Below are 22,842 nucleotides of genomic sequence, written 5' to 3' on the forward strand. Positions count from 1 at the left end.
CTCAGAACCATAGACCATGAAGGAGGGTGTGTAGCTAGTGGCCTGGCTAGGAGTTGTCCTTAGGCTCCAGAGCATGGCCGGAAGCTTAGCGAGCCAGCGCGCGCCGAACTTGTTCAACCAGTTGAAAATTCTGGGCTTAAAGCCTTGCAGGAGCATGCCGTTTGTGCGCTCAACCTGCCCGTTCGTCCGGGGGTGCACGGTGGCTGCCCAATCGATCCAGATGTGTTGTTCATAGCAGAATCGAATGAATTTCCTACCGGTGAATTGCATGCCGTTGTCTATGATGATGGAGTTCGGTACTCCGAAGCGATAGATGATGTTGAGGAAGAATAGCATAGTTTGCTCGGATTTGATCATGGAGATCGGTCGAGCTTCGATCCATTTTGTAAACTTGTCTATGGTGACAAGTAGATAGGTGAAGCCTCCAGGCGCCTTTTTGAGTGGCCTAACTAGGTCGATCCCCTAGACCGCGAAGGGCCATGTGATGGGGATCATCTAGAGCGCCTAGGCTGGAAGGTGAATCTGCTGAGCGTAGTACTGACACCCTTCGTAGGTGCGTACAATTTGCTCGGCGTCGGTTACTGCGGTGGGCCAGTAGAAGCCCTGTTGGAATGTGTTTCCAACCAAGGTCCTTGGTGTGACATGGTGACTGTAGACTGCACTGTGGATATCGCTCAGCAGAAGTTTTCCCTGTTCGCTAGGGATACAGAGCTATAGGATCGCGGTATAGCTCCATTTATAGAGTTCGCCTTCTATAAGAATGAAGGACTTGGCGTGACGTGCGAGCCATCGGGCTTCCGTCTTGTCTGTCGGTAGTGTGTCATGGAGGAGGTAGTCGAGGTAAAGCATTCTCCAGTCGTTGGGAGGGTCGAACTCTGCTGTTGGGTCCTCTTTAAGCTCCACGACCTTGGGGTTGGGCGGAGTAGTCGGTGGGTCAGCCCCCAGGGCCGGATTAGATGGGCCTTCATTGGCCTGTTCTGATCCCTTGTAGCACACCGAGGGTTTATGTTGATCACTGGCAAAGACACCCACCGGAACTAGCTCTCGGCCAGACGCTGCTTTTGCGAGCGCGTCGGCTGCTTTGTTGAGGCGTCTTAGGATGTGATTGAGCTCGAGGCCATCGAATCTGTCCTCCAGTCATTGTACTTCTTGGCAATATGCCACCATCTTGGTGTCATGGCAGCTTGACTCCTTCATGACCAGATCGACGACCAGCTGGGAGTCGCCCCTAACGTCGAGGCGTCGGATGCCCAGCTCGATGGCGATTCGTAGGTCATTGATGAGCGCTTTGTATTCTGTGATATTGTTTGATGAGGGGAAATGGAGCCGAACCCTGTACCTCATGTGGACCCCAAGGGGTGATACGAAGACTAGTCCTACGCCAGCGCCCTTTTTCATCAGCGATCCATCAAAGTACATTGTCCAGTACTCTTTATCGACGACTGTTGGTGGCATCTGGACTTCGGTCCACTCCACGATGAAGTCGGCCAGCACCTAGGATTGGATCGCTGTTCAGGGGGCATAAGTAATGCCCTGGTCCATCAGCTCAAGCGCCCACTTTGTGGTTCTTCCTATAGCATCCTGGCTACAGATGACCTCATCGAGGGGGAATGACATCACGACTATCATAGGGTGTGACTCGAAGTAGTGGCGTAGCTTCCTCTTGGTGATGAGGACGGTGTAGAGGAGTTTATGGATTTGGGAGTAACGGGTTTTGGAGTCGGATAGCACCTCACTGATGAAATATATAGGGCGCTGTACCTTGAAGGCTTGCCCCTCTTCTTTCCGCTCTACAACCAAGGCAGCGTTGACCACTTGCGTGGTGGCCGCTATGTATAGCAGGAGGGATTCTCCATTGCTTGGAGGGACTAGGACTGGGGGTTTAGTTAGAAATTGCTTAACCATGTCAAGTGCCTCCTGAGCCTCGGTTGTCCACTCAAAGTGGTTGGATTTCTTCAGGAGTCGATAAAGGGGAAGTCCTCGTTTGTCGAGGCACGAAATGAATCAGCTGAGGGCAGCAAGGCACCCTATGATCTGTTGAACCCCCTTTATGTTTTGGATCAGTCCCATCCTTGTGATGGCTGATATCTTCTCCAGGTTGGCTTCGATGCCGTGCTCGAAGACAATGAAGCCGAGCAGCATGCCCCTCGGAACCCTAAAAACATATTTTTCAGGATTGAGTTTGATGCCATTTGCCCAGAGTTTCGCAAAGGTTCGTTCGAGGTCGGTGACAAGGTAGTCAGCCCGTTTGGACTTAACTACGATGTCGTCGACGTAGACCTCAACGGTCTGCCCGATGAGGTCCCTGAAGCAATTGAGCATACAATGCTGGTAAGTTGCCCCAGCATTCTTCAGACTGAACGGTATTGAAATGTAGTAGGACGATCTGAATGGGGTGATAAAAGACGTCGCGAGCTGGTTGGACTCTTTCATTGTGATCTGGTGGTAGCCGGAGTATGCATCAAGGAAGCAGAGGGTTTCGCACCCTAAGGTGGAATCAACTATTTGGTCAATGCATGGCAAAGGAAACGGGTCCTTTGGGCACGCCTTGTTGAGGCTCGTGTAGTCGACACACATCCTCCATTTCCCGCTCTTCTTTCGCACAAGAACGGGATTTGCTAGCCACTCTGGGTGGTATACTTCCCTAATGAACCCAGCAGCCAACAATTTTGCTATCTCTTCACCGATGGCCCTGCGTTTTTCCTCATCAAAGCGGCGTAGGCATTGCTTCACTAGCTTGGAGCCTGCGAGGATTTTTAGGGTATGCTCGGCGACCTCCCTCGGGATGCCTGGCATATCCGAGGGTTTCCACGCAAAGACGTCTTTGTTATCGTGGAGGAAGTTGATGAGCGCGCTTTCCTATTCAGAGGAGAGTGCGGTTTTGATGTGGACTTTTTTGCCCTCGGAGCTGCTGGGGTCCACGAGGACCTCCTTAGATCCTTCCACTGATTCGAATGACTCGGATGACTTCTTTGCATCGGGTGTTTCTTCAATGACCTCCTCCATGAGGGTGGCGAGCTCTTCAGAGGCGATGACTGCTGAGGCATGGCCGCAGCATTCGACTTCGCACTCGTAAGCACGATTGAAGGAGGTGCCGACGGTGATGACCCTGCGGGGGGGCGACATCTTCAGCTTGAGGTATGTATAGTTGGGGACAGCCATGAACTTCATGTAGCATGGATGTCTGATGATGGCATGGAAAGTTCCAAGGAACCCTACCATGTCGAAAGTAAGGGTCTCAGTCCTGTAATTGGACTGATCCCCAAAAGTGACGCGCAGATCGATCTACCCTAGCGGTATGGCCTGCCTACTAGGCACGACGCCATGGAAAGGTGCTCGGATGGGGTGGAGGTTCATTCGGTTGACGCCCATCTCGTCGAGCGTCTTGGCGTACATGATGTTGAGGTCGCTGCCTCTGTCCATCAGTACTTTTGTGAGCCGCTTCGGGCCGACGATTGGGTCAATGACAAGTAGGTACCTTCCTAGGTGTGGGATGGCATCCAGATGGTTGGTCCGATCGAAGGTTATGGCAGATTCTGACCACCAGACGAAGGTAGGCATGGTCAGTCCGGCCGTATAGACCTCACGGCGTGCGACCTTCTAATGGTGCTTAGAGTCGTAGGCCGCTGATCCTCCGAAGATCATGAGGGCGCTGTTCGGAGTCGGGAAGGCATTGTCCTTCTCCTCGGCATCGTCTATGGTGGGGGTAGGTTCCTTCCCCTACTCCCCTTTGTTGTGGCCCCTGGACAAGTATTTACGCATGTGGCCACAATCCTTGTATAGATGCTTGGCTGGGAAAGCATGGTTTGGGCATGGCCCCTTAAGCATTTTTTTCAAAGTGGTTCGGAGTGCCCTCCGTGGGCTTCCAGCCACCCTTGCGGTCGGCAGCGGCCACGAGCAAGTTGTCGCGTCGTTGCTTCTTATTCTTTCTTTTGGCGGGACGGTTGGAGGCGCCTTCGCCGGCGTCCTCGTCTCGTCTCGCCTTGTCGTTGGGGCGGTCGAAGAAGGCTCCGACTGCCTCCTCTCCTAAGGCATGGCTGGTGGCGATGTCTAGGAGTTCCTTGGTGGTCCATGGGCCCCTACGCCCCAGCTTATGGACCAGGGATTTATAGGTTGTCCCGGATAGGAAGGCTCCTATCACATCGGTGTCGACGACATTAGGGAGCTCATTGCACTACCGAGAGAATCACCGGATGTACCCGCAGAGGGTTTCATTGGGCTTCTGGCGGTAGTTCTTGAGGTCCCATGGGTTTTTGGGGCGTTTGTACATGCCCTGGAAGTTGCCCACGAAGATCTCTATAAGATCCGCCCAACTTTGAATGGCGTTGGATGGTAGGTGCTCCAACCATGCTCATGCTGAATCGGCCAAGAATAGTGGGAGAGTGCAAATAATGAAATCATCATCACTCACACCACCGGCCAGACATGTAAGCTGATAGTCTTTGAGCCAAAGCCCAGGGTTTGTTCCCCCAGAATATTTAGGGATGTTGGTTGGTAGTCGGTACCTTGGTAGGAACACAGCGTTGAGGATGTATCGGCTGAAGTCCTGAGGGCCTAGTAGGCCAGGGCTCGAGCTTTGGTCCTCACCGCTGTCGTAGCGTCCGCCACGTCGAGGATGGTAGCTGCAGTGGGCTGCCTCTCCTGTGTCACCATGGGTGCACCTACGGGCATCGATGGTGCTGCGCACGTCGCGGTTGTGGTCAAGACATTGATGTACCGAGACGGCAGAGGGTTGCCTGCTGCCTGGCGGTGTTTGGTGAACGGACATGTCCTTGGTGGGGCGCACCGAGGGCATGCGCTGGCTGGCATCTGGCTCGCGTCGTTGGGACAACGAGCTTTCTACCTGCTGCGCCGCCGCACGCTCGAGCAACGTGCAAATTTATCGGTGGGCGTGGCGATCCTCGGACATCGCGGTCTCTAGAAGGCCATGGAGCAAGACCGTCGCAGCGGCGATGTTTTGGCTTGCTCGGGTGAAGTGAGGGAGGGTCCCATCGTCGGTGAGGATCCTCTGGTGTATGGTCCGGGCCGCGGCGCGCGCACGCCCCCCGTCTACGTAGCATTCAATCTCACGATTGATGTCCGCGTACTCCCAGACGAGCCCTTGCCTAGCCTCATCGATCTCCAGCTTGTGGGCCCTCAGTTGCTCCATCCTTAGGCAAGATGGGGCCGCTGCCTCCTCCCCAGACCTACTGCCAGGGTTGCTTGTCGGGGTAGCTTCTTTCCCAGAGACGCTTTCAACATGCCTCTCAGGGGTTTGCGCCATGAAGCATTCTCAGAAAGGGTGATGGCTCCCCATGCTGGAGTCAAAGCTGGAGAACAATCCTGGCTCCTTCATGAGGAGCCTGTGGAGAGTCTCCATATTAGGTTCAATTGTCCCCATGAACTCGCAGTCCGTGGGCGGCTAAACCATGCGTAGTGCCAGAAGGTGGCCAGCGGTCGCCGCGGCATTGTGGAGACCGAATGGAAATGCTATCGGAGCGCTCTGTACGGGGCCTTCCAGAAATAGGGTGATGCAGCGCGGGGCCTCCCTGATAACTAGGGTCCAAGGGAGTCACCCGGCTGGCCCTCAAGCCTCTGGTGGCTGAGGTTGATGGAAGGGAAAGACTGCATGGCCATGTGGGCCAGCGCCAGCTCTCCTCCTAATGTGACGATGAAATCTAGGTCGCTGAAACACACATGTGCGCCCAAGACTCAGCTGATTGCGTGGGTGGCCATCCAAGGCCTAATTTGGAACATGCAAAGGCCCCTACCTCGCACGCCAATTATCGATGTTTTTGTACAAGCACCGGTAAGTAAATTTATAGTGATGCGCGTTAGGCTCGGATGGTGCGCTAAAGGACACAAGATTTATACTGGTTCAGGCCAAATGTCCCTACATCCAGTTTGTTGCTGCTCGTGTTATTAGCATCAAAAAATGGTTTATAGTAGGGGTTACAAACGATCAAGAGAGGGACTGGTCCCAAGTCTCTGATGGAAGGTTCAAAAGGAGGCCAAGAGCTTGGTAGCAGCTAGACTGTGTGTGTTGTGTGTTGTACCGTCAAAAGTCGGTCCCTTTGTTGGAGAAAGCGCATCCTCTTTTATAGATGAAGGGGATGTCTTTACAAGTGAGAGGGCTAGGGTGCGTATGCTACCTAGCCTTGTTGTTCACGTCTACCCAGCCTTGTTGTCCATTCTGGTGGGTGCAAAAGGATGATAAGCACCTACAATACTATCGATGCCTCTGTAGAATGTCAGGATGGTTACAGAGTACTGCCCCGCATAGGGTATCGACTGTAGTATAGGGGTTTTGACTTATGAGCCTCACCCAGCCTTGCTCCGCATGCCTTCTGGTTCCTATGAGTCTCTATCAGAGGGATACGGGGTCAGGGTCCAGAGTAGCGCTGTGGGCAAGGTCTTCCGATTGGAGAGGGCGTCCAAAGGCTAAAGCGAGCTCTTCTGATCTGGTGGACCCGAGGGGCTGAGAAGCGGACACCACTCCCCTGTGATCATAACATGGTGACCGCACATCCGTCATTTGTGGAGGATGCGAGTCCTTTCCTAGACTGTAGTGGTTGTCGCATATCTTCGTCGGGTTATGTGTCCCAGAGCTGAAGGCGACGCCTACAACTCTATAGGGCAAAGAGCACGCACCCACAACACTTTTTAGGCTCTACTATGCCTAGAAGGGTCTAAAGCACCTATCCCATCGTTCCCTGACAGTACTTTTCCTACCGGGGCGCAGGGTATGGTCCTTGAAGCTACGGTTGACCCGCACGTCTCATCCTGCCCTATACCTATCATCACGAGGGAACGGGGAGAGGTTGTCAGGCAAGACGAAACCAATCCTTGGACATCGAGTGAGGCGAGGTTCGTCCTCGGACGTTGGGCGAGGCGGAGACTAGTCCTATCCCTCGGGCAAAACCGAGCCCATCCCTCGGGGGTCGGGCGAGGCAAAGTCTATCCCTCAGCCCTCGAGCGAGGTAGAGCTGGCCCAAAGGTGTTGGGCGAGGCAAAGTCTATCCCTCAGCCTTCGGGCGAGGCGGAGCTGGCCCAAAGGCGTCGGGTGAGGCAGAGACTAGCCCTTAGCCCTCGGGCGAGGTGGAGCTTGGCCCAAAGGCGTCAGGCGAGGCGGAACCAAACTCCCATCATTTGGGCAAGGAACGTAGCGGCGCCCTTGTCCGTCTAGAAGTTTTTAACGTTCGATGGTTATTGGTTCCACCTCCTAGGGTACCCCAATGTTAGGTCCCCGACAACCTCATATTATGGTCTTTTGATCTAGATACATTTGCAACCCTTGAAAGTTATGGTACAAATGCCTCTATGTTTGGTTCTGTTGAGTGATGTGTGGGTTCTTCAATATCAATTTTTGAAAAATCTAAAGCAAACCCCTTCTATACATAAGCTAACTTCTTTTTGGATACATTTTGCTAGTGGTGCATTACTAATAGCTTTGTCGATCCTTGAATCAGATGAGCCAGGACCATGCTTGCTGGGATGACAGAACCTGCTCTCTGCTTCTTGACCTAATCATCAAGTAGAAAGACCTCTGTCTCTGGAACAACACTGGTCCAACCTCACTAGGGTGGGTCAATGTTGTTCGTGGCTTCAACGAAGTCACGAACCTTGGGTACAACAAGAAAACGTGCTAGAACAAGTACAACAAGCTAAAACGTTGTTACTTCAATTGGCGCGACGGATAGACCCATACTGGGCTAGGCCGTGACCCGCTTACTAGAGAGGTTATAACTGACCCTAAGTGGTACGGTGCCAGCCCCGGGGTACTAACTACACGTATTTCCTTGACTTTATTTTAGCAATTAGGTTCCTACTAACTCAGTACTAACTTCGCCATCACTGGAACACGTGTAGGAAAGTAGCCAACCCGCTAGAAATAAGTTTAGACGGTCCCAATGCTGTGAGCAACTGATCACGATTTTGAGACACACCCCACGTGATAGGGGCTAGTTGCTATTGGCGGGGGGCCATCGACCTGACAAGGCACCTAGTAATGGAAGCCCTCGCACTCCTCCATCCTTGTCGGACGAGCCGGTCATGCCACCTAGTAGTCATTAGCCCTCGAAGAGAGTCCATAGGGAATATTCAGTTAACAATCCTCGCAGCAAGAAAAGTAGCCAGACTCTATCTGTAGAAGAGTGCCTTAAAGACCTAGGCTAATTTATCAGGAAGGCTAGGTCCTAGAAGGCCCGTCATGACACGGATGCTCAGGAGTTGGAGCAAGTCTATGAGATTCTATTGCAAGATGGTATCAGCGAGATTGATGTTGTATTCGTGCAAGCCCTAAACCTTTGTAGAGACAGGCTCCGTTGTTAGGGTTTTTTGAAAATGAAATCTAAAGAGGGTCGGCTGAACTGGATCAATGTGACGTGGGCATTTGTGTGCTCCAATAAGTCCCAGTGATCAGCACATTTCATGTTTTCTACTATTTGCGAATATCCACCATGTGCATGTTGAGTTCATTATGTTTGTTGTCTCATTATGTTCATTTTTTGTATTACCAAAGACCATTGCTGAGAACTAAGTGCATGTCGTTGTCTCGTGTTTTGAATAAAATATTTGTGTAGTGTTGTGAGTGCTGTAAAACATTATGCATGTATCACTTTTCTCTTGTACATTCCAACCTGTTTTCAAGGTGCTACCTAGTTCAGGTATCTTGACATGTTCACGTATTAGCATACATTTTGTTCCTAATATTTGTATTACAATCTTACTTATTTCTTCCCATTTGCAGGTAGCATCATGAGCAGCACTGACGAGTCATCGTACAACGACACTTCTAGTAATGGACCGAGTACCGTGACCTTGGCGAAGGCAGCAGTTGTCCTTCTAAAAGGTATTATGTCACAACAAATGCCTGAGGTAAATCATCCTTGTCCCATTCCTAAGTTATCTGGAGCACAATGGATGCAGCTTACCCTAACCAACCAAACCAAATGTTTAGACAATTTGCGCATGACGCGTGATGCCTTCATGCATTTGCATGAGACCCTGCTACCGTTTGGCCTGCCCTCAACAGATAAGTGCACCTTGGTAGAAGCTCTAGGCATGTACATCTAGACCTGTGCCCACCAATCGACAAGTAGAGAGTGCAAAGATATGTTTGAAAAGTCTTTAGATATAGTTAGTAGAAAGATTACAGAAGTTGCAGAGGTCACGTATAGGTGGGCAAATACTGTCCTAGTGCCAGTAGATAGGAACTACATACGCGTAAGCCACAAACTTGCTGCATATGCACCATGGTTTGATGGATGCATAGGTGCTATGGATGGCACTCACATAAAGGTTGAGGTTAACCGTGAAGCAAAGACTGATTTCTTCAATAGGGAAGGCAAAACAAAAATTAATGTTTGTGCCATTGTGGATATGGATGGGCGTTTCACATACGTGGAGGCCGGGAAGGCGGGGGCATGTTATGACATGGCGGTGTTGAAAGACTGTCAGGACGACGCTTCGTTCCCACATCCCCTAGGAGGTTCGTGATGCCTTGAGGTTCACATTCCTTAATTGTTTGCTTGTAGTAGATGTATTGAAGCATGTAATTTGTTATGGCAGCTGATGCCTACATATTGTCTCCTTATTAAACAATTTGCAATTGATCTGTTGATGAGATTGACATGTCTGTACCAAGCAAGTGATCTGTTCATGACTAATTGGGGAACTATTTTTATCGATTGTAGGTCGGTACTACCTGGCGAACGCTGGTTACACGGAGATGCCAGGTTACATGACCCCCCTACAGAAACACAATGTATCATATCAATAATTTTAGGGGCGTAGATTTGCAGCAGTTATAGAGGGAGGAGAAATTCAATTACATTCATGCGAAGTTGCGAAATATCATTGGAAGGAGGTTTGGGGTGTTGAAAGAACGTTGGCAGATTTTGGACGAGGTGTCGTATTGCAGTAGGATGAAGCGGTCTATGATAATCATTTCATGCTTTACTTTAGATAATTATTTGTGGATGCGTAAGTACGGCACTGATCCACCTTCGTATGAGCTGCCAGAGTGGGTTGAGCTAAATCGGAGAACCCCAATCTCTAGAGTTAGGGAGTTAATATCATGGTGGTGTGGAGTGGTGTCTGATTTAGGAAAGTTGAGGTAATACAGCTGGTCCTCTATTGCTGTGCAGTAACTTACCTACTTTTGTTATAATAATATGGCATCTTTCTCTAAGGGTTCAATTCTATGTCAGGGCTTGTGTATTGCATTGATTACTTGGAGAAGAATATTGACTGGCTTGAAGAAAAACTAAAGCCTCTTATTGAAGGTGAGTAAAAGAATACCTCGCTGAAGTTTCGAAAGGGTTTAGTTTGGTTAACTGCAGCTCATGGGAGCTGGAGGGATCGCATTCAGATGATCCGACATTCACTGCAGTTCCTATATTTGTAGCAAGTATTGATGCCGTGCAATTATTTGTATGTGGTTTGGGTCAACGCTGTTGTTTTTTAAACTAGTAGCTTTAGGTACAGTTCCATGGCAGTCTTGTCTTTGTGCATGTGTAAGGTTTTGTGGGACTATATTCGTTCTGAAACGTTGTTTTATGGGACTATCATATTGTGTTTATTGGTGTATGGGGAATTTTAGTGTCAGAATTACAAGTGCTAAGTTCTATAGTGTTTGGTGATGTGATGAAATACTCCGATTTATTTGTCTACGGACAATGGACTAGTTGCTACACTGTTTCTGTGATTCACCAGGGGAAGCAGTGGGGTAGATACACCGTCTATGACAAGGCATTTGCCCCTCAGGTTCTTGATGCTGGGCTTGTGGCATTATATTTTAAGCGAACAAAGATTACTTGCTAAAAATTTGTCCTTCCATGTAACTGGAGCAGAAGCCACCTGCTACCTCAGGTGCTGCAACACCGACTGTTTATCCTGATTGGTCCAGTTCTATAGTCATGTCGGTGTTATGATCTTTGGCTTGGCTTTCTTCAAGGATTATGTTCCTCAGAGGTATGATTTTATCATATTTGTTTTTTTTGTTCATATGGATGAATGAACCAGAGGTAATATGAGTTTGCAATTGCGCAGGCTGCAGGTGCAGAATAAGAGAAGCTTCTAGTTGACAGAAGAAGACGCGCTTCGTGCTTCTGAAGCTGTGCTTTCGATTGCAAATGTCATGATATCCACGACACAAGTGCATCTTATCCTTGCTAGTTCCAGTTATAGTTAACTGACATTTATCCATGTTTATCCTGAAAGCAGTTTTTTCTTTTCTGTAATATTAGTTCTTACCTTTTTGTGATACTAAATTTCTGAAAAGGGTGTTCCAAGTGGTGAAAAGGGTGTTCCAAGTGGTGGAGCCAATCCAAGTGTTGTTCCAGGTGCAGGATCTGGTGCCCTTGATGCCTTGCGATAGCTTCCACAGATAGTAACTGTGCATGTTCGTACATACAAATAAGTAATGAGCCTATAATTTACTTACTGTTTTTTGTCCTCATCAATTTCAAGCACTGCTTCAGTTGGTCCAGGCTATTCCTCAAATCTTACAGGTGCTTTTACCGTGTTATTGCCTAGTATTTGTCTTGTCCAATCATATTTTAATAATTTCACTTGGGTGTGATCAATGATTGTATGGTTTGTTGATTGACAGCCAATGTTTCAAGAGCTGGGCAAACAAAACCCACAAATACTACGGTTGATCCAGGAAAATCAAGCTGAGTTTCCACGCTTGGTGAATGAAACTCCTGAGGGTGGTCCTAGAGGGTAAGCAAAGCTGCATAATTATGTTAACAAGTCATGGGTACTATACTGGTTTGTGAGATGTAGTGGACTTATGGCAAATAATAAACTCTCCTTTTGTAGTGATGTTGGCAACAACCACCTGACATGCACTATCAGGGATTTTATTGGCAATGGAAATGGCTTCCCTCCCCTGAGAAATCTGTAAGTGAAAATATAACATGATATCAAATTCTTCCCTCTCTCGTGAATGGTGAGTGCTGTCTTTGCTGACTGCTGAGTTTTGTCTCTCAGATACCTTAACAACAATAAATTGACTAGTGTACTGCTAGATCAGATTGCAAATTTGATGAGCTTTGAGATTTTGTAAGTCTTCTTCGAAGTTGAAGATTTTAGTGCATTAAAACATGTCATCATATTTGGTTAGTAAATGTTGTACAAGTTATTGTGAATGGATGGAACAAATGTTGTATGTGTGTTGTGTGGATGTAACCTACGGACTGTAAATTCATGATTGAACCTGTTGTTGGCTGTAATTTCGAAATCAGCATGAGCTTGAATTGGCTGGTAGTTTGGATTTGAAATTTTAAAATCAGCATAACATACTATTGACGCAAAAAGCAGCTGTTCTTGTTGGCGTCATTCTTCGAACTTTTGAAAATCAGCTGTTGTTGTTGGGAGGCTGAAATTAGCTGACTGGACTGGCTGATCCAGCTCTAGCACCAGCCAGCCAATTCAGCCTGTCCAACAGGCCGACGATGATTTTGGCCAGCACGAATATTTATGTATGGCACGTAAAAACCTGCTCCGGCCTGCAAACCAAGAGCCATAGGATGCGATCCCGCGGTCGCGTGGATATGGATGTCGGGACTCGGCTCTGGAAGATTGGATGAGGCAGACGACACGACCTACGAGACAACCAAGATCCTCTGATCCAGACCCAGCGCGTCGCGGCGTCGGTGTGCCATTATCCACAACAAGTGGACGCGTCGAAAATATCTGGGCAGTCCCAATGGTGCATTGATGATGGTTTTTATCCTCATTAAATGACTTGCCACGTAGACAAAATGCTGATATGGCAACGTAATTAATGAAGAAAGAGAGCAAAAATCATAGACCTGGTTTCTTCATGAAGAAACCAGGTCTACTCTTGAACCAATGCACCAAGAAACTATGAAATCGCCATTGGGAAGAAACCACCAGTTTCTAGGGAGCTCGTGTCGCACTTCCATTGAAGGAAAAGATAGAGTTGGAAGAGAGAAAGAGAAAATAGTTATTATTCATAGAAACCATAGGTCGAAAAGGAGTACTTTTTTGATGCGATATCCTATGTTATAAAAACTACTAATTTCTTTCATCGGGACTGCCCTCGTACAGCTAGGCAGAGGCAGGATTGCAAAGTATCCGATCTCTCGGCACGTCCACGCCGACGTCGCCCCCAGGCGTGCCCGTCTCGTCCCGTAATAGTACGCCGGCGGAAAATGAGGGGCGACATCGAGAGAAAACCAGCGGAATCGAATGAATCTCCGCGTTCCGGTGGTACTGGTACCCGCCGCGCGCGCGCGATCCCGCTTCCGCGGGCGTGCGGGCACCGGCGCACGGCCGAGGCCGCCGAGGCCGATCGAGCGCGGGCGTCGCTTTCCGGTGCGGGGCCAAGTGGCGCGCGCCGTCCATAGAATGCAAAAGATTCCGGCGCGCTCGGCGCGTGATTACGTTTTTTTCCACGAATGCTATACAACTTGTGTGTTTAAAAAAACACATAGTTTTTCTCTCTGTCTTTCCCTCCCTTATGCTGACGCCGCGCAACACACGCACGCGTCCAATCCCGCCCGCTCCGTCGCTATGTCCGAACTGCCAACTGCCAACTGCCAACTGCGATCTGACTGCCAACTGTGATCGAGTGGCCAGTCGAAGCGAAGCGATCGAAGCGAATCCAGCTCCAGGCCTCTCCTCTTCTTCCTACGATCTATGATTTATTCTTATAGAAAAAAATATTTCTTATAATATGTGGATTTGTGATATTATGATTTGTGATTGTCTAGAGACAGAAGAAGACCAGAGGCTGGAGTTAGAAAAAGAGTAAAAGCTGTTGCATCTTAATTCTGTAAAAAAAATTCACGTACGACGTAAAACACATGGTCGTCTCGTCCAATCCGCCTTGCGGCCCCGCCCGCCTCCTCTCCGCATGCGAATCACGAGACGCGACGCGACGCGCGCGCCGGGCGGGCCGGGGCGGGGGCGGGACAACCCCGCGTGGCCCGCCGCTCCCGCCACGCTGCGCACCACTACTTGCTCCACTGGTCGCCCCTCCCGCTCCCTCCCTCCAGCTCTATAAATCTACCCGTCCTCGCCGCCCCCGTGGCCTTGTCTCCAGCAGAGGCTAGGAGTGTTCTAGCACCTAGACGTACTGGCCCAGCGCAGTAGCACTGCTTTGCCTTGGTCCAGGCTGGTCTGTGGTCGCATCATTCCTAGTAGGTACCTGGCCGTGCACTACCATTTCTCTGTTCCTGGCCTGTGTCCCTGATCAACTCCGAGTTTTTTTTTTTGACCGGGCTTCTGCAGGGCTTTAGCTTCGCTTTTTTTTTTTTTGGCAGGGCTTCTGTAGGGCTTCAGCTCTAGCTCCTGCAGGGTTTTAGAGAGTCGGTCAAGAGCTGGAGCCATTTTTTACCTGTGTAGGAGAAGCTAAAAAACGAGCTTCGCGTGGCTTCTTGGTGTGGGTTCACGTCTTCTAATGCGAAAAAGCCGTTTTGCCAAACGTTTTCCAGAACAACTTCAGCTCCTCCAGAGAAGCTATTCCTTTAGAGGAGCCAGAGCCTGCCAAACAGGCCCCGGACGCTTGAGATTCTGCCGTCTTTTTTTGTCGGTAAGTATATGATCTTTGCTTCATCAGCAGTTCAGCATGGATGCCTTCAATTCTGCAGTCTCCATTGTACTTCAGCTTTGTGCATTTCTTGATTCAGTCAAAGTAGCATTTGCTAAACTGTAAGTTTGTGTGTTCTATGGGACTTACTAGTAGGCTAGTAATAGTAAGTCTTGTCAGAAAATGAACTTGAAAATCGAAACAAGTGTTCTGCAGTTAGTTTCCATGGCTAACTTATAGTTTTAGAACTGATTTCACAAGTTGATCAAAAAAGAAAATATATATATTGGGGGACGTAGTAAGTCACATGGTGCGTAGGCTACTAGGCTGTGATTTTGAGTTTGTCTGCGGTAGGAAATGGAGGCTCGATGTTTCATTCTATGGTTCATGACATTGATATGTTGGTGTTCCTCGGTACTCGACAGAGCCAGGATTAGCCATTTTAACTGGATGAATGACAAAAGTGTTAAAAGTCAATACAGCATAACCACCTGCCGTTCGTATAGTGGACTGTAATTTCACAACTTTTACCGGTTTATTGTATGTGGATGTGTGGTTCACAGAGATAAACTTGTATTGAAAGTGCAGAACTTGCACATCATCCTCATGAGCTACAAAAAGTTCCACTAGACAGCGGCTTTGCATGCTAGAGACTGCTCTGATAAGTACGTTTGCGTTGATCCTGAATATGATCAGTCAGTCATCCCCTTGCTGGATGAGTTAATTGCTGTTATGAACTATGGACACATACTGATATACAAGACCTTAACCTTATGTTCTAACTTCTAACTGAGGGGCAGAGAAAGGTGACGTGTATATCACAGTATCTGCTAAAATATCTTACTAGTTACTGTATGAGTCTCTGATGGTTAGCAAGGAATTTGATTGTCTCAAGTAACTCTTTGTTAAAAGGAAGAATCAGTGTACAACTTAGTTCTATTCGAAAGAAGAGTATATCAGAAATCATCGTCACAAATTAGTGACGAGGGAAGCAGGTAGTTTAGATGAAAAGAATATCTAATTGATTATGTTTTTATTACCTGGTCCCCATGATCATTGAACGTGAATGTAAACCCCATGATCATTGAGTGGTTCGCTTTCAATAGAATGAATCTTTTTGATCTTTTCACACTTCAATTTCCTTCAATTCCTTTCAATGACCACCCTGGTACAAGTGAACTGCAGATCATTTTCATTTGTTTCTTCAACGTTAAACACTGTGTACTTTTGTAAAATATCAAGGTAATTTTTACTGTCATCAAATCCAGTATGCCAGTGCACTTATGTCAGAATCTCTTATTTTCAGGTAAACGGTGCTAAGAGTGTAATGTCCACCTCATATTTTAAAATATATTTCTGGTTAATTCTTGTGCTCTGCAATTTCGGAATATCGAAATCCCTACCTCTGGATAGAGATATACTTTTGGGCATTAAAGGCTATCTGAAAGATCCACAGAATTACCTACACAACTGGGATGAATCCCATTCGCCGTGCCAATTTTACGGTGTTACATGTGACCACAATTCTGGTGATGTCATTGGGATATCACTCTCAAATATCTCACTATCAGGCACTATATCATCTTCATTTTCTCTTCTTGAACAATTGCGCACTCTGGAGCTTGGGGCAAACTCCATCTCAGGAATAGTTCCTGCTGCGCTCGCCAACTGCACAAATCTGCAGGTTCTTAATTTGTCAATGAACAGTCTAACAGGCCAACTGCCTGATCTTTCAGCATTGGTCAACCTACAAGTTCTTGACTTGTCGACCAATAGTTTTAATGGGGAATTCCCAATATGGGTCAGCAAATTATCGGGCCTAACTGAATTAGGCCTAGGAGAGAACAGCTTCGATGAAGGTGATGTTCCGGAAAGCATTGGAGAACTGAAGAACTTAACATGGCTATTCCTGGGACAATGCAATCTTAGGGGAGAGATACCAGCTTCAGTCTTTGATTTGGTATCACTCGGGACATTGGACTTCTCACGCAATCAAATTACTGGTGTATTCCCGAAGGCAATATCCAAACTGAGGAACCTATGGAAGATTGAGCTCTACCGAAACAACTTGACTGGTGAAATTCCTCAAGAGCTTGCAACTCTAACCTTGTTATCTGAATTTGATGTTTCTCGGAATCAGCTGACTGGCATGCTGCCTAAGGAGATTGGGGGCCTGAAGAAGCTGAGGATATTCCATATATACCACAACAACTTCTTTGGTGAACTTCCTGAAGGGCTGGGGAACTTGCAGTTTCTTGAGTCATTCTCAACCTATGAAAATCAGTTCTCAGGGAAGTTCCCTGCCAACATGGGCTGGTTCTCGCCACTCAACTCAATTGACATATCAGAGAATTACTTTTCTGGCGAATTTCCAAGATTCTTGTGCCAAAACAACAAGCTTCAGTTCTTACTGGCTTTGACCAACAACTTTTCAGGTGAATTCCCCAGCTCTTACTCTTCCTGCAAGACACTTCAGAGGTTCAGAATAAGTCAAAATCAATTCAGTGGGAGCATTCCTGCTGGCTTGTGGGGGTTGCCTAATGCTGTGATAATTGATGTTGCTGATAATGGATTTATTGGGGGCATATCTTCTGATATAGGTTTTTCAGTTACTCTGAACCAGCTGTATGTTCAGAACAACAACTTCATTGGGGAGCTTCCAGTAGAGCTGGGGAGGCTCACCCTGCTTCAGAAGTTGATTGCTTCCAACAACAGACTATCTGGCCAAATACCTAAACAGATTGGAAGTCTCAAGCAGCTGACTTACCTGCATTTGGAACATAATACACTGGAAGGGCCAATACCGCCAGATATTGGTATGTGCAGTAGCATGGTTGACCTGAATCTTGCAGAGAATTCTTTGACTGGAGACATTCCGGACACACTGGTCTCCCTTGTCACTCTGAATTCACTCAATATTTCCCATAACATGATCTCTGGTGACATTCCTGAAGGTTTGCAGTCACTGAAGCTGAGTGATATTGATTTCTCCCACAATGAGTTGTCTGGCCCAGTCCCTCCCCAGCTCTTGATGATAGCTGGAGATTATGCATTTTCTGAAAATGCTGGCCTTTGTGTTGCAGACACTTCAGAAGGCTGGAAAAAAAGTATCACTAATCTAAAACCATGTCAGTGGTCCGATAACCGTGACAACTTGTCAAGGAGACGGCTTCTTCTTGTTCTGGTAACTGTGATATCTTTAGTTGTTCTCCTGTTTGGGTTGGCATGTCTGAGCTATGAAAATTATAAGCTAGAAGAGTTCAACAGAAAAGGGGATATTGAGAGTGGCAGTGATACTGATTTGAAGTGGGCTCTTGAGACCTTCCAACCCCCAGAACTTGACCCTGAGGAGATATACAACTTGGATGCAGATAAATTGATTGGTTGTGGAGGCACTGGCAAAGTTTACAGGCTAGAATTGAGCAAGGGAAGGGGAACTGTGGCTGTGAAGGAGTTGTGGAAGCGTGATGATGCAAAGGTCTTGAAGGCTGAGATAAATACCCTTGGGAAGATACGCCATCGGAACATTTTGAAACTTAATGCATTTTTGACTGGAGCATCAAACTTTCTGGTCTATGAATATGTGGTGAATGGCAATCTGTATGATGCTATTCGCCGTGAGTTCAAAGCTGGGAAGCCGGAGCTTGACTGGGACAAGAGGTGCCGGATTGCTGTTGGGGTTGCAAAGGGCATCATGTACCTTCACCATGATTGCTCCCCAGCCATAATTCATCGGGACATAAAGTCGACCAACATTCTGCTGGACGAGAAGTATGAAGCTAAGCTTGCAGATTTTGGTATTGCTAAATTGGTGGAAGGTTCGACGCTTAGCTGCTTTGCTGGTACACATGGCTACATGGCTCCTGGTAAGGTTTTCAACGAAAGTCTCCTGCATATTTCTATTTTTCCATAGTTGTGGTCACTGGACATTGCTCTGCACGATACTGTAGAAAATATTTTTTCAGTGTAACTCTGTACTCTAGAATCCATTTTGATCTGTCTTGGTAATAAATAGTCCAATCAAATGGAATGATGCACAAATTGATGGGTACTTTAATTGCTGTTTGTAAAATAAAAATGGCTGTGAGGCTCTTAGTTGTTCTTCTGAAATTTCTTACTGATTTTGGTGCAATTATTAATAATATATCCATTTCATAAGTAATGTATTCCATGCAATTCTTGCAATAACTATCATTTATTCCTAAAACAAAGTATAGAACTATCAGACGCATGCAACTTAACGATATTAAGGCTCAAAAAAAAACTTAACGATATTAGTCTGAAGACATCAGTCTCATGCCATCTTAAATCGATATGCAGAGCTTGCGTATTCTCTAAAGGCGACTGAGAAGAGCGATGTTTATAGCTTCGGTGTCGTACTGCTAGAGTTGCTTACTGGACGTAGCCCATCTGATCAACAGTTTGACGGTGAAAGGGACATTGTCTCCTGGGTTTCATTTCATTTGGCCGAGCAAAACCCTGCAGCTGTTCTTGATCCAAAAGTAAGCAATGATGCATCAGATTACATGATAAAGGCGTTGAATATTGCTATTCTTTGTACCACTCAGCTTCCATCTGAACGGCCAACAATGAGGGAAGTCGTGAAAATGCTCATCGACATTGATCCTAGCTCCACAGCTAGGAGGGCAAAGAACAAGAATGACAAGTAACAGCGACAGGCTTTGTCTTCGATTAAGATATATATACTAGTAATGATCACAATATCAGGGCCTCTAAGCACCCTGTAGCAGATCATGGGGGAAGCTTATTAGGCCGTCAGAATGCCTGACTAGCAGGCTGGTAACATAATGTGGAGGTATATAGCCTCTGCAATGCTTGTCTATATGTAAAAGCTTTATTAGATTCTGTACAGATTAGTATTGTACTCTGAAAGTTTGTGTAGATATGTCATGTGCATCAGTATGATTAGCGCATTGCTAGCAATTGTCTGTGAATGAGAGAATGAGGGCAAGACATCCATAGGGTCGATTTTAATCAGAAAGGAACAGGACATGGTGACAGCCTGACAGGCAAATGACGCTTACTGATTATTCAATACTCTGATGAAATTCCGACCTCCAGTCCTTGTGCTTCATTTTAGCCATCGTTTCCAATTTATTCAGAGTATATGAACAACCAAAGGGGTCATTACAGCCGATTTGCACTACTGATATGTGTGAGTAAACAGAGCACACACAATCAGCTCAGAGCATGACTACATACTTCTTCGACTTAGAGAAGATTTTACATATATATTGTACATGACTACAATATTAGCTTACAGTTTGAAAGGGTTGGAAGAGACCTTCAAGCTATTGACAATGTCAGTCACAGAGCCTATACCCACGGCCACTGAAATCATCAAACAAACCATGCTCAAAGCCTGCAGAAGGTACCACTTCGTCCCCTTGGTGATCTTGCCCTGGGCAATGTGCATGCTTATGGGGAAGTAAACCGTCAGCGGCCAGAAGCTGAATGCGCCGAGGAGCCCCAGCACAGCGTTGAAGAATGGTATCATCAGTGCCACCAGAGTCGTCGCGACGACTATAACAGTCCTTAGGACGAGCTTGTATGGTGCAACGGTTACCGATCCTCTCTGCACGAGGGGGATGCTGACGGTGTATGCGCTGTTGATGAACTTGGCTTCCGGCCACCGGGAGGCCGCCCACCTCTCAACTGAAGCAAAGATAGGTTGAGCATATACCTGCGTTGAGATATTAGATTTAGCTTAAGCTACAGAGTTCAGCTCTGAATGTGGCAACTGATGAATTTCTTCTAGTGAGGTGTACATCAGCTGAGATGTGTTGACCTGGTATGCACCAATCAGGTGGAGGATGAGGCACATGTTGGCAATGTCAACCAGCCAGAAGGGACCCAACCCGCCTGCCGTCAGGATGTTGCCTGGGGCATTTGAACCAAATGCAGCATACCCAGCGCAGCCAACAGAGATGTAGAAGATGGTGGTGGCTCCAATCCCATACATTGCTGCCTTTTTCATCGTCTTGTTTTCCGGTGGTGGTGACTTGAGTGTATCCTAGGGGAAATCAGAACAGATCAGAACGTTGTTACCTGGCCAAATATCTGAACATATTTCCCACTTGAAGTTACTGCAAAATCATGCATACCTGGATCTCAATTAGTACTTCCGCAAAGGTGTAAGCAAAGGCAATGTTCCCCAGGGCAAGGAGCACGTTCCAGAGCTTCTTGGTGGAGGACGCCGCGGCAGCACCTGCAATCCTCCCCCCGAGACCGCCGCCGTGAGACACCCACCGCCCCACCGAGAGCCCAAGGCCGATGAAGGAGTAGGCGAACGACATGACCGCCGCGACGACGGACAGCCAGGTGATGTGCTCCAGGCCAGGGAACTGGGACAGCACCACCTGGACCACGCTGAACGCCAGCATCAGCACGGTCCCTGACGCGTCGCAGCGCGCGCCGGCGCCGTTCCGGCGGAAGCAGTCGGACTGCCTGATCGCGCTGCGCAGCGCAGCGCATAAAAAAGGTCGGCAGAAAAGGGAAACAAAAATTAGCACATCCCTGACGCTTGCACGGAGATTCGGAGGAAAATAGGATTTGGTTACTCACGCCATGCTTATGGTTGCAGTGATGGTGTAGCCAACCATGGTGCCCCACAGGTTGACGTACTGCGCGATCCCGCACATGAGCACCTCTCTGGGACCTGCGATGCATGTTTAGGCACTGCGTTCAGTTAAACGAGACGGACGTCGAGAGATGACGGGGTGCGCGGCGCGTACTGAGGTAGGATCTGACGGCGTCCATGTAGGTGCGGTTCCTGTCGCCGGTGACGGGGTGTGGCGCGCGGTAGGCGTTGGCAAGCAGCGTGGAGGTGTAGTAGGTGACGCACGCGAAGCCGGCGAGCGCGAGGGGCCCCGCGACCCAGCCCAGCTGCGCCACGCTCCAGGCCAGCGCCAGCACGCCGGAGCCGATCACCGCCGTCACAATGTGCGCCGTCGCCGTCCATACCGTCCCTGGAACGAACCAGGAACCGAGGGAGAGAGAGAGAGAGAGGGGTTCAACAAATCCGCGAGAATTAATCGCAGGAATAGGATCTCCCGAAACACGGGGATAACAGTACGCAGGACGGGGCGTCAGGGCACGCACCTCTCCGCTCGTGCTCCTGCTCGTAGTCGCCCCGCTCGACGTCGTCTGCTGCCGCCCCGCTCTTGTCCATCCTCCCGTCTCCCGTGCGCGCGCCCGGGTGTCCCGTGACAAGTGCCAGGGAAAGAGAGGGATCGGGCAAGCGGCCGCGGGACGAAGCGGGAACGGGGTTTGGCTGCTTTATAGGCTCCAACTCTCGAAGCGAATCCAACACGCGGCTCGCTGCGGCAGACCGCCGCCTGGGGCCTGTAGAGAAGAAGCGCGGCGTGACAGTTCAGCGCCAACGGACTCTTCAGTCTTCATCCATCGTGAGTCCGGGACAGCGGAACCCATGAATCCATGATTCGACGGTTTTTTTTTAGAAGATGACTCGACGAAATTAAGTAGTACCATTGCACTTCGTTGGTTAATTAGAACTGTACCTTATTTGCAACGTGCTTAACTAATGAAATCCGCACGCTTTAAAAAGAGACAGCACCTAAATTTTTACGAATTCACGTGAACGGTGAAAAGTAGCATTGGAATGTAGGATCGAACATAATGTTAGGACGTTGGGCGTTTGTGGCCCAGCCCGAGCCGAACTGTTGTTGCAGCGGCGCCAGCTTGCCGAGATTAACGTGTGTTGGCGTAGGCGCCAGCCCAACCATCCACCCGGAGCAACCGAGCAAAGCAGTAAGCAGGTGGTCCAGCTCGACCTGCTTGGCAATACGTCATCTGGGAACTATGACTGCGTTCCATCTCTTCTTGTCCGGGACGAATCGGGCATGGCGACAACCGCTTAGATCAGGGATTCCATCATCTCATACGCAAAATACACAGGTGAGATCCATACTACTCTAGTGGAGTATTACTTCGTTGCTATAACTACTAGCTAGTCCAACCCAACGTCCACTATATAAAAGGGTCGATCTGATCTGTGTACATATAAAGGCTGGGCATATCGGCACGTAACCCATATTTAATGATTTTATTATTTAGAGAGCTCTGTGGAAAGATATGCAATCTCTTATAGTGACTTGGTCGATCCCAACCCCCTAGGCCCTAGGGCGCTTGACGAGCGTCTCGTTATAACTTCAAACCCCTTCTTTCTTAAATGAAATGATGCGTAACTGGAAAGCTGAACACTCAGATTGTCCTCACCATGGTGCGAAGTTTCAGTATAAACACTTGGGTTTTGTTGC

The 22,842-nt window shown here is 48.2% G+C and overlaps 3 protein-coding genes across 4 annotated transcripts; 1 reads left to right on the plus strand and 2 right to left on the minus strand.

Moving 5' to 3' along the window:
• Positions 1-2,859: 2,859 nt before the first annotated feature.
• Positions 2,860-3,561, minus strand: LOC136455419 (uncharacterized). The gene is made up of 2 exons (XM_066455453.1): positions 3,312-3,561; positions 2,860-3,215 (listed from the first exon to the last, which is right to left on the minus strand). The coding sequence occupies exons 1-2, from the start codon at positions 3,559-3,561 to the stop codon at positions 2,860-2,862; spliced, it is 606 nt and encodes a 201-aa protein (XP_066311550.1).
• Positions 3,562-14,058: 10,497 nt separating this feature from the next.
• LOC136450883 (receptor protein-tyrosine kinase CEPR2-like) lies at positions 14,059-19,486 on the plus strand. Of its 2 annotated transcripts, none has more exons than XM_066451544.1 (4): positions 14,059-14,153; positions 14,277-14,545; positions 15,849-18,408; positions 18,863-19,486. In XM_066451544.1, exons 2-4 carry the CDS (start codon positions 14,414-14,416, stop codon positions 19,210-19,212), a joined length of 3,042 nt encoding a protein of 1,013 aa, XP_066307641.1. In that variant the 5' UTR covers positions 14,059-14,153; positions 14,277-14,413; the 3' UTR covers positions 19,213-19,486. The 2 variants fall into 2 exon arrangements, with proteins under 2 accessions (XP_066307641.1, XP_066307640.1); XM_066451543.1 differs by having other exon boundaries at positions 14,061-14,157.
• A 141-nt stretch (positions 19,487-19,627) lies between these two features.
• On the minus strand, positions 19,628-21,825 carry LOC136450884 (amino acid permease 8-like). Its single transcript, XM_066451545.1, has 6 exons — positions 21,665-21,825; positions 21,298-21,531; positions 21,128-21,221; positions 20,668-21,019; positions 20,352-20,576; positions 19,628-20,246 (listed from the first exon to the last, which is right to left on the minus strand). The coding sequence occupies exons 1-6, from the start codon at positions 21,732-21,734 to the stop codon at positions 19,821-19,823; spliced, it is 1,401 nt and encodes a 466-aa protein (XP_066307642.1). The 5' UTR covers positions 21,735-21,825; the 3' UTR covers positions 19,628-19,820.
• Positions 21,826-22,842: the final 1,017 nt, after the last annotated feature.

The sequence above is a fragment of the Miscanthus floridulus genome, chromosome 5 (assembly GCF_019320115.1).
Source record: "Miscanthus floridulus cultivar M001 chromosome 5, ASM1932011v1, whole genome shotgun sequence".
In the NCBI taxonomy this organism is placed as follows: domain Eukaryota; kingdom Viridiplantae; phylum Streptophyta; class Magnoliopsida; order Poales; family Poaceae; genus Miscanthus; species Miscanthus floridulus.

Bases quoted from the DNA above. Each gene is read 5' to 3' on its own strand.
- LOC136450884 (XM_066451545.1), bottom strand. From the start codon at position 21,734: ATGGACAAGAGCGGGGCGGCAGCAGACGACGTCGAGCGGGGCGACTAC. The intron at 21,222-21,297 runs GTACGCGCCGCG...CATGCATCGCAG, and splicing joins CGCCGTCAGATCCTACCTCA to GTCCCAGAGAGGTGCTCATG. The intron at 21,020-21,127 runs GTGAGTAACCAA...TGCGCTGCGCAG, and splicing joins ACTGCAACCATAAGCATGGC to CGCGATCAGGCAGTCCGACT.
- LOC136455419 (XM_066455453.1), bottom strand. From the start codon at position 3,561: ATGCCTACCTTCGTCTGGTGGTCAGAATCTGCCATAACCTTCGATCGG. The intron at 3,216-3,311 runs GTAGGCAGGCCA...TCGACATGGTAG, and splicing joins TTTCCATGGCGTCGTGCCTA to GGTTCCTTGGAACTTTCCAT.
- LOC136450883 (XM_066451544.1), top strand. From the start codon at position 14,414: ATGCGAAAAAGCCGTTTTGCCAAACGTTTTCCAGAACAACTTCAGCTC. The intron at 14,546-15,848 runs GTAAGTATATGA...TCTTATTTTCAG, and splicing joins TCTGCCGTCTTTTTTTGTCG to GTAAACGGTGCTAAGAGTGT. The intron at 18,409-18,862 runs GTAAGGTTTTCA...ATCGATATGCAG, and splicing joins ACATGGCTACATGGCTCCTG to AGCTTGCGTATTCTCTAAAG.